The 11,313-nt window shown below is 33.6% G+C and overlaps 2 protein-coding genes across 2 annotated transcripts; both read right to left on the bottom strand.

Moving 5' to 3' along the window:
* LOC143636643 (clavaminate synthase-like protein At3g21360) lies at positions 1-3,559 on the bottom strand. Its single transcript, XM_077104184.1, has 3 exons — positions 3,169-3,559; positions 906-1,159; positions 1-378 (listed from the first exon to the last, which is right to left on the bottom strand). Exons 1-3 carry the CDS (start codon positions 3,535-3,537, stop codon positions 21-23), a joined length of 981 nt encoding a protein of 326 aa, XP_076960299.1. The 5' UTR covers positions 3,538-3,559; the 3' UTR covers positions 1-20.
* A 3,970-nt stretch (positions 3,560-7,529) lies between these two features.
* Positions 7,530-11,089, bottom strand: LOC143636642 (clavaminate synthase-like protein At3g21360). The gene is made up of 3 exons (XM_077104183.1): positions 10,699-11,089; positions 8,435-8,688; positions 7,530-7,907 (listed from the first exon to the last, which is right to left on the bottom strand). The coding sequence occupies exons 1-3, from the start codon at positions 11,065-11,067 to the stop codon at positions 7,550-7,552; spliced, it is 981 nt and encodes a 326-aa protein (XP_076960298.1). The 5' UTR covers positions 11,068-11,089; the 3' UTR covers positions 7,530-7,549.
* Positions 11,090-11,313: the final 224 nt, after the last annotated feature.

The following is an 11,313-nucleotide window of genomic DNA, read 5'->3' as shown; positions in this document are numbered from 1 at the left end:
ATCTTACAAAAATCCTTGAATCACTTGCATAGCGAAGCCAGTATCCGACGAGGAGGCTTTATTAGTGGTCGTCGGCAATGAAGAACCGTCAAATTATTAACCAAAAGAACATCCCCATTCTTCCAAGGTATCGCAACGCATTCTTCTTTCAAGATTCGCAACATATCTTTCACAGCATCATCATCCACCGCGCCACCATTACCCAATTCCACCCATGAATTCTTCCTCTCACTAGCTTGAACACTATAAGTAACCGCAAGACTATTAAACCATGTTTTGTGGCCACTCGCCTCATCATACCTGATTGCTGGAACTGGACCAGTTATTGTTTTTGCAGTATTCCCAATCCATTCTAGCTTTGTTCCCACCTTTGCCGCCCTATAATTACACCATTATCATGACTCGATAACTAGGCCTGTAAACGAACCGAATGTTTGGTGAACTGCGGGGAGATCGTTTAAGTTTGCTTATTTAATAAGCAAACGACCATGAACAGCAAATTTGTGTTCATTTAATTAAATGAACGAACATGAAAACATGTTTCGCTAGTTCATTTATGTCCGTGAACGTTCGTTTATTTATGTCCATTTATTTACGTTCGTTTACATATTAATAGCAAGTAATTAAATATTATCCGGAAGAGTTGTCTACATAATGGTTTTATATTTGTTCATCTGCGTTCATTTACATTTGTTCATATATGTTAATTTATGTTTATTTATGTTGGTGAACTGTTCATTTAGGTACAAGCGAACATAAACGAACACGAGCATGTTCATTTTTTGAATAATGAACACGACACAAAATATGTTTTCGATTAAGTGGTCGTGTTCGTTCGGTTCGTTTACAGGCCTATCGATAACACAAAACACGTTAAGGTTTATTGTAAAGATAATAAGACACACCTTTCCTCTGCAATATTCTTATCAGTAGTTTTGTATGCGGTCTTCCAACTACTACCTGTGACGGATGATGGATCGTCCTCATCGCTTGCTATCTTTATATATGTTAATCCGTGATCCTCGAGTTGCGCAATGAATTCCGGGTGTCTTTCTTTCATCTTTTCGTATATGATATGACTCAAAACGATCGGTGTTTCTCCACCTTCTTCGGGTTCTTCTTCGCAAAAGAAAAATAACTTGGTGGGGGATTTTGGAACCTGTTATAAGATGAACTATGTTCAGTTATGACATAGAACAAAAAAAAGATACATAAATGGTAATATGGTATCCTTAAAAATGATATAAAACTGAACAAATTAAAGTATAAAACGCTATAGGGTTTGGATCAAATGCAAATTAAATTCATGTGCTAACTGTTTAAATAAAGGAGTGTAATTTTATATACAACATAGTGTAATGATACTCTAGTATAATTACAGCATAGTGTAATTACACTACGATATAACTACATAATTACACTGCTTGTTTTGCACAGTTAGCACGTTCATTAAATTTGTACGTTAACTTTCCCCAAACGCTATATAAGGGTTTTTTTATAGGGAATTTTGAATTTCAAGGTTTGTCAAAGTGTCAAAATTACAAGCTGACTAATACTTATCGAACTTAAGACCACAAAGTAGACATGAAAATTATACTAAGAAGGGTGTGTATGAAATCGAAAAAACTGAATCAAAACAAAAACCGACGGTTTAGTTTTATCTTTGCATTAAAACCGAACTTTTGGTTTGTTTTGGTTATGCATGTAACAAAAACCAAATAAACTGAACCAAATTTATAGATTTTTAGTTTCTTTATACTGAGTTTTTAAGTAATTTTTAAGAAACTATTAAATACTCAAACCCAAATATTTTTAGCCCAAATGTATAATAATAAATAAATAAAAATATTTAGGCCAAAATTTATTATTTTGGACCAACTTTTTGTGTCCCCAAATTTCAAACACAAGTGACAAAACCGAGACCGTAACAAAAGGCAAACGGTTTTCAAAAATTCAAATACCTAAATTTTGGGTTTTGGTCAGGATTTAGCCCAAAACCGACCCAAACCGAACTGTGCACACCTAGAGGTGCAAACGATTCAAGCCGCTAGTTAGCTACTCGAGATCGGATCGATAAAAAGCTCAAAACAAACAAAGCTTTTTTTTTTTCAGCTTGAGCCTCAATTAAAGCTCGCTTAGTATCAAGCACGAGCTTGAGCCTTATACGGGATGCTCGTTTAGGCTCGTCGAGCTTTAATGAGTCATGTGCATTTTTAAGATTTACTTCTTTTGAGGTTGCATGCATTCATTTCACACTTCACAACCAAGCTCGAGCCGAGCTGTGGCTCATTTAAGGTAGGGCTGTCACTTTCACCCGAAACCCGAAACCCAACCCAAAAAAACCGATACCTGAACCCGCACTAACCCGACCCGAAGAACCCGAACCTGAGAAAAGACTAACCCGAACCGAAGTAATTCGGGTTGGTTCTCGGGTTTGATCTATAAGTTTTGGGTCAACCCGAAAACGAATAAACTTTTAGTTTTGAAATTAAATATATATTTAGGTATAATAGGCTAAGTTTAGCCACTAAAGTTATCAGAATCTAGTTCTAATCGACTGTTGTCATTCTAATTATTACGGATCGATTGCTTATTATTAATTTATGTTTTTTCGTTTTTTTCTAATAGCAACGGTAATCAAATAACCAAATCACGCCCGATTAAATATGATTAAGGTTCGAGTTAGTTTTACTCTTCTTTTGAATTGTTTTATCAAGTTATGTTAGTTTATTATTTGATTATTTGTGTTATAAGCCAAGAAGAATATTTTGTTTTAATTTTAGCATTGAAGTTTTTTAATTTGTTTTGTTTTTTGTTTTTAGGATACTCGAAACCCGATTAACCCAACCCAAAAAAAAACCAAACCCGAATTACCCGAACTCGAAAAACCCGTGAGAGATTTGGGTTGGGTTTCAGGTCAAGATTTAAAACTTTGAAACCCGAAGAACCGACCCGAAAAACCCGAAACCTGAAAAACGAAGCTGAAAATCACCCCTAATTTAAGGTATTACATGAGCTCGAGCCGAGCTTAGACTCTCGTTTAATGTTTTTCTTAAAATTCTAAAAATCAGTAAAAGCATATATAAATTAAATAATTTGTTAATAAACAAGACACGCTAGGCGAGCTCGAGCTTAGGTTTAGGTTTAGGTAAGTTAAAACAAACTTACGTAAGCCATCTCATGATGGAAAGGGACTTCCTTATCTAAAGGACTTTCATTCGCCGTGTAAACCCGACCAACGACTTGTTTTCGCAAGGCTCGACCGCCTACATAAGGGAATTCTGGGAAGCCGAAAGCGTCAACCACATCGTTGAAGTCAGAAGGAGATACAACCGGGAAACCTCTAAACAGAATAGCACCACAGTTAACAAGGAGTGACTCTAGCCATGGTTTTTGATCTTTGATCGCGTCTTTAAAAGCCGTGAGTGCTACTGAAGCGGAAGAGGCGGGGGATAAAACCGTCGGGAAAAGAACGTTGTCGTTTTGAAGCTTTTGCTCCGGCAACACGACTTCTCGGAAGAATTTTCCAGTGGCCATTTGGAATATTGGTACAAGTGCTACACTGATTGATATTGACTTTGGCTCTATATGGAGTAGTTCAAAAGTGTTACGGCATATGGGTTTGTAAATTACAGGGTGGTGCTGTTAGTGTAAATTATAGGGTGAAGAGAGAAAAAGTAGTTAGTTTTTGTAAATTTGAGGAAAAGGTAGTGATTTTTTTTATAAATTATAGGGTTGAGAGAAAAAATTGTAATGAAAAAGATATAAAAAATATTATTTAATTAAACAGAAAAAATAAATGTATTGTTTTTTAGTGTAATTATTATATAATATATATGGATATAGGGATAGGAAACTGGATGAGAATGCTCTTACACGTCTCTGAATGTTATCTATATATAATTGAAAACATATTACTACAATAGCAGGGACATTTTTGTAATTTTAGTTTGAAAGAAGTTAGCTCCTCACATGTTTGGGATTGAGTTTTAAAAATGGCTTATTGGCTTTTTTAAAAACCATAAAAAACTATAATTTAGAGCTTTTAAAAACTGTTTTTTAACCCTTTTAAAAATCTAGAATAAGAAAGATTTTTATGATTGTCAAACACATTTTAATTTATTAGGCTTTTTGAAAAATCACTGACCCGTTAATGATGTAGCTTTGGGCTTACTCATTTCATGACTTTAAAAGAAGTATTGGGACCCATAGAGAAACGTGTTAGTTAGATTACAAATTTGCTAAGATTCGAAAATTACTATTTTTATCCACATATTAAATTTGATTGGCATATATAAATAAATAATCTTATTTTTTATATATTGACTGATAATAATTTACCTTTAAAAATCACTGCAGCGGACCAATCTTTCAACTAATATATTTTTTTCAATGGATCTCCTAAAAACACTTAATGCAGTTTTTTTTTTTTCAAATTTTAAATTGATGTTTTAGGACTTTTGATCGGAAAAATTATACGGGTCGACTGATGTAAAATTTATCTCAAAACGGTGATCAAAATGATGAAACGGTGTTTCAAATCGGGTGCTTGAATTTCAAATTAGCAAAAATCAAGTCATTTGAATCGCTGTTTCGAGATAAGTTTTACATTAGTCAACTTGTATTTTTCTTCCAATCAAAAGCCCTAAAACATCGGTTTGAAATTCGGAAATTTTTAACAGATGCCCACTGAAAGAAAAATAGTGAAAAGGCTAGACCGTTGACTGAGATTTTTAAAGGTGAGAGTATTACTGACCAATACACAAAAAGATTTATTAATTTCCAATTTACCAAATTGATTTGATTTAATATACCACTAAATGGGTTTTACCCCCTTCCAAAAATGGGTGATAAGAGTCCGAAGTGAACCTTTGGCATGTAAAGAGATCAATTAATGAAACTAGGATTGAGAAATATTAACAAGAAAAGGTGAATTTATGACAAGGACGTGTTAACACGACATGTCACGATACAGATTTTAACAGGTTTGGGTTTGAGCTTAATAAGTTTTGTGTCCTAACAGATTAAAAACCTGTTAACATGTTAGTAACCTGTGTTGATTTTTATTTTATATATATATATATATTTTTTTATTTTATATATATATATATATATATATATATATATATATATGATTAGGTTCATTTCAGAAGTGTTTTTAGTGCGAGAAATCGTTATAACCAATCATAATTTTTCTTTCAGTTTTATCTTTAATTTATGTTGGAGGGTATAGTTGTAAACTTGTAATATCCACAAAGGTGTGAATATGGTAACCAGTAATTGTTGGAGGTTTCAAATAATATTTTTCTTTTATTTTCTATAAATATTTGCAAGAGATAGTGTATGTATTCTTCAAACATTTGCAAAAAATATTATATATTTTTTATTTTTCTTAAACATTTGAATATGGTAGCTATTTTTTATTTGTCTTTAATTATTGTACGTATTCCCCATGATAACATTAGTGTCGCACAATTCTTCAAATTAATGTTTTTTTGTACTAACTATTGTAATTGATAAACTATTTTGTATCTTACGAATAAGCGCTACATATCATATATGACAACATACTATATTTTACCTACACATCCCATAGACATGAGCTTGCATTTTTTTTACATGTGTTCACCATAATACTTCAAATATATTTATATAAAAAAAAATTACATCATCCTAATTACTTAGTTTCGTCAACTGCTTATATTTTTGTGCAGGTATGTACGCACGGATGCATGTAAGTATGTAGGTATGTTTTTATGTAGGTACGTAGGTATGTGTAGGTGTTTATGTAAGTACGTACGTATGTAGGTATGCAAATATGTGTAGGAATGTATGTATGTATGTATGTATGTATGTATGTATGTGTAGGTACGTACACACGTATGTATGTATGTATGTATGTATGTACGTACGTTGGTATGTACGTATGTAGGTTTTATATGTGTGTAGGTATAACAAATGAGATGAGGTTAAAAATTGATTAAAAGTCCACAACAAAAATTATTACTTATGATGTAGCGCACGATTGAATGTCTTAAAGATTGATTGAATATTTCTTAAATAAGAGCTCCTAATTATAAGATAATTGCGGTTACGATTTAATTAATTAAGGCGTAAATGGTGGTAACGGATGGAGAGATTGAAGTCTGATTTAATGGTGCCAAAACTCCAAATACATTTATACCCTTTTGAATTTGAATTAAATACATGTTGCAATAATTTCTAATTAATTACTAATATGTCATTTGTATTGTACACCATTGATTAAACACCATCAATGATTCAGCTCTATTTCTCACACTTCTCACCCTAAAATCATTTCTCGCATGATCCATCCCCCATACATTCATACATACACTCCTAAAGTCTTAAACCTAAAGTCATACTTACAAAAGACATTTCACAAATGTCTGTCATAACCTGATATTATATTTTTTTATGTATGTTATGATTTGCTTATATGGTTATTTGTTTCAAGTGTGCTATGTATTTGTCGTCTTTTGTTTCTAGTATGTTATGGATTTGTTGTTTTTTGTTTCAAATATGTTCTGGATTATCTATTAATTAAGACTTTTATGCTCGTTTTTGAAAATTTTGGTTTCATTATACATGTATTATTCATTGTGTCTTTAAACAGGTCCCTTAACAAGTTAACCTGTTACAAAACAGATTCGTGTTCGTGTTTGGAAAACATGACACGATTAGGTATCGTGTCGTGTTCGTGTTTAGCACAACAGGTCATCGTGTGTTATCATGTCGTGTTCGATATGTTATGACAGCCCTACACCTACTTATTTCGTGTCATGCAAAATTTGTGACCCCTGCTAACTGCAAATTATATTACATTTTGTGCTTTTAAAGTATTTGTTTTGATAGCTTATTTTTTTGGTGACGACTAGTTTAGGCCATGTAAACTTCTTATAACTTAGTTGTGAAAGCCTTCGCAAATAGGTGGCAACAAGACAATTGCGATCGCCTTGCGATTGAATATGCAGTCGCAAAAACCCTGCTATTAGTGTCGGGCATGATAGTATGGATTTCTAGTTAGCCAGAAAGGCTTTCTAACATGACTTTATGAACCGATAAGTCTGAAAAATATAGGTTTTCATCGGTTCAGTTTGAAGATGTTTTTTTCGAAACCGAGAACCAAACTGAACTAAATTCGAGTATTGAAAAAGCAATCTAAAACGAATTCAAATTCAGTTTGGTTTTTGGTGTCAACCAAATAAACGAGTAACCTTTTTTTGTTTTTCTTAAACTCCTGTTATTTGTCATTCTATTGAATTTGTTATTCGGTTTAAAACTTAATCGAAAATTGAATTTTTAATTCGATTAAGTTTTAATCGATTTCAGTTCACATTCAAGAGTGTAGGTGACTTCAGGAGGCTATTTTAATTGAAAAGAAAGTTTACATCAAGAAGCTTTCACAAAATGTAAGATCTTTAGCATAATACATAGCCTTCCATTGTATTGGTAAAATACATGTCATAGCATTTCAATATCAAAAACATTTATTAATTTATAACACCATCTTACAAAAATCCTTGAATCACTTGCATAGCGAAGCCAGTATCCGACGAGGAGGCTTTATTAGTGGTCGTCGGCAATGAAGAACCGTCAAATTATTAACCAAAAGAACATCCCCATTCTTCCAAGGTATCGCAACGCATTCTTCTTTCAAGATTCGCAACATATCTTTCACAGCATCATCATCCACCGCGCCACCATTACCCAATTCCACCCATGAATTCTTCCTCTCACTAGCTTGAACACTATAAGTAACCGCAAGACTATTAAACCATGTTTTGTGGCCACTCGCCTCATCATACCTGATTGCTGGAACTGGACCAGTTATTGTTTTTGCAGTATTCCCAATCCATTCTAGCTTTGTTCCCACCTTTGCCGCCCTATAATTACACCATTATCATGACTCGATAACTAGGCCTGTAAACGAACCGAATGTTTGGTGAACTGCGGGGAGATCGTTTAAGTTTGCTTATTTAATAAGCAAACGACCATGAACAGCAAATTTGTGTTCATTTAATTAAATGAACGAACATGAAAACATGTTTCGCTAGTTCATTTATGTCCGTGAACGTTCGTTTATTTATGTCCATTTATTTACGTTCGTTTACATATTAATAGCAAGTAATTAAATATTATCCGGAAGAGTTGTCTACATAATGGTTTTATATTTGTTCATCTGCGTTCATTTACATTTGTTCATATATGTTAATTTATGTTTATTTATGTTGGTGAACTGTTCATTTAGGTACAAGCGAACATAAACGAACACGAGCATGTTCATTTTTTGAATAATGAACACGACACAAAATATGTTTTCGATTAAGTGGTCGTGTTCGTTCGGTTCGTTTACAGGCCTATCGATAACACAAAACACGTTAAGGTTTATTGTAAAGATAATAAGACACACCTTTCCTCTGCAATATTCTTATCAGTAGTTTTGTATGCGGTCTTCCAACTACTACCTGTGACGGATGATGGATCGTCCTCATCGCTTGCTATCTTTATATATGTTAATCCGTGATCCTCGAGTTGCGCAATGAATTCCGGGTGTCTTTCTTTCATCTTTTCGTATATGATATGACTCAAAACGATCGGTGTTTCTCCACCTTCTTCGGGTTCTTCTTCGCAAAAGAAAAATAACTTGGTGGGGGATTTTGGAACCTGTTATAAGATGAACTATGTTCAGTTATGACATAGAACAAAAAAAAGATACATAAATGGTAATATGGTATCCTTAAAAATGATATAAAACTGAACAAATTAAAGTATAAAACGCTATAGGGTTTGGATCAAATGCAAATTAAATTCATGTGCTAACTGTTTAAATAAAGGAGTGTAATTTTATATACAACATAGTGTAATGATACTCTAGTATAATTACAGCATAGTGTAATTACACTACGATATAACTACATAATTACACTGCTTGTTTTGCACAGTTAGCACGTTCATTAAATTTGTACGTTAACTTTCCCCAAACGCTATATAAGGGTTTTTTTATAGGGAATTTTGAATTTCAAGGTTTGTCAAAGTGTCAAAATTACAAGCTGACTAATACTTATCGAACTTAAGACCACAAAGTAGACATGAAAATTATACTAAGAAGGGTGTGTATGAAATCGAAAAAACTGAATCAAAACAAAAACCGACGGTTTAGTTTTATCTTTGCATTAAAACCGAACTTTTGGTTTGTTTTGGTTATGCATGTAACAAAAACCAAATAAACTGAACCAAATTTATAGATTTTTAGTTTCTTTATACTGAGTTTTTAAGTAATTTTTAAGAAACTATTAAATACTCAAACCCAAATATTTTTAGCCCAAATGTATAATAATAAATAAATAAAAATATTTAGGCCAAAATTTATTATTTTGGACCAACTTTTTGTGTCCCCAAATTTCAAACACAAGTGACAAAACCGAGACCGTAACAAAAGGCAAACGGTTTTCAAAAATTCAAATACCTAAATTTTGGGTTTTGGTCAGGATTTAGCCCAAAACCGACCCAAACCGAACTGTGCACACCTAGAGGTGCAAACGATTCAAGCCGCTAGTTAGCTACTCGAGATCGGATCGATAAAAAGCTCAAAACAAACAAAGCTTTTTTTTTTTTCAGCTTGAGCCTCAATTAAAGCTCGCTTAGTATCAAGCACGAGCTTGAGCCTTATACGGGATGCTCGTTTAGGCTCGTCGAGCTTTAATGAGTCATGTGCATTTTTAAGATTTACTTCTTTTGAGGTTGCATGCATTCATTTCACACTTCACAACCAAGCTCGAGCCGAGCTGTGGCTCATTTAAGGTAGGGCTGTCACTTTCACCCGAAACCCGAAACCCAACCCAAAAAAACCGATACCTGAACCCGCACTAACCCGACCCGAAGAACCCGAACCTGAGAAAAGACTAACCCGAACCGAAGTAATTCGGGTTGGTTCTCGGGTTTGATCTATAAGTTTTGGGTCAACCCGAAAACGAATAAACTTTTAGTTTTGAAATTAAATATATATTTAGGTATAATAGGCTAAGTTTAGCCACTAAAGTTATCAGAATCTAGTTCTAATCGACTGTTGTCATTCTAATTATTACGGATCGATTGCTTATTATTAATTTATGTTTTTTCGTTTTTTTCTAATAGCAACGGTAATCAAATAACCAAATCACGCCCGATTAAATATGATTAAGGTTTGAGTTAGTTTTACTCTTCTTTTGAATTGTTTTATCAAGTTATGTTAGTTTATTATTTGATTATTTGTGTTATAAGCCAAGAAGAATATTTTGTTTTAATTTTAGCATTGAAGTTTTTTAATTTGTTTTGTTTTTTGTTTTTAGGATACTCGAAACCCGATTAACCCAACCCAAAAAAAAACCAAACCCGAATTACCCGAACTCGAAAAACCCGTGAGAGATTTGGGTTGGGTTTCAGGTCAAGATTTAAAACTTTGAAACCCGAAGAACCGACCCGAAAAACCCGAAACCTGAAAAACGAAGCTGAAAATCACCCCTAATTTAAGGTATTACATGAGCTCGAGCCGAGCTTAGACTCTCGTTTAATGTTTTTCTTAAAATTCTAAAAATCAGTAAAAGCATATATAAATTAAATAATTTGTTAATAAACAAGACACGCTAGGCGAGCTCGAGCTTAGGTTTAGGTTTAGGTAAGTTAAAACAAACTTACGTAAGCCATCTCATGATGGAAAGGGACTTCCTTATCTAAAGGACTTTCATTCGCCGTGTAAACCCGACCAACGACTTGTTTTCGCAAGGCTCGACCGCCTACATAAGGGAATTCTGGGAAGCCGAAAGCGTCAACCACATCGTTGAAGTCAGAAGGAGATACAACCGGGAAACCTCTAAACAGAATAGCACCACAGTTAACAAGGAGTGACTCTAGCCATGGTTTTTGATCTTTGATCGCGTCTTTAAAAGCCGTGAGTGCTACTGAAGCGGAAGAGGCGGGGGATAAAACCGTCGGGAAAAGAACGTTGTCGTTTTGAAGCTTTTGCTCCGGCAACACGACTTCTCGGAAGAATTTTCCAGTGGCCATTTGGAATATTGGTACAAGTGCTACACTGATTGATATTGACTTTGGCTCTATATGGAGTAGTTCAAAAGTGTTACGGCATATGGGTTTGTAAATTACAGGGTGGTGCTGTTAGTGTAAATTATAGGGTGAAGAGAGAAAAAGTAGTTAGTTTTTGTAAATTTGAGGAAAAGGTAGTGATTTTTTTTATAAATTATAGGGTTGAGAGAAAAAATTGTAATGAAAAAGATATAAAAAATATTATTTAAT

Source organism: Bidens hawaiensis, unplaced genomic scaffold, assembly GCF_021521415.1.
Source record: "Bidens hawaiensis isolate Kalapana, Puna unplaced genomic scaffold, B.hawaiensis_p1.1 tig00008036_1, whole genome shotgun sequence".
Taxonomy (NCBI): domain Eukaryota; kingdom Viridiplantae; phylum Streptophyta; class Magnoliopsida; order Asterales; family Asteraceae; genus Bidens; species Bidens hawaiensis.
Note: the sequence above shows the minus strand (reverse complement) of the source record. Positions and strands in the feature narration are given on the sequence as shown.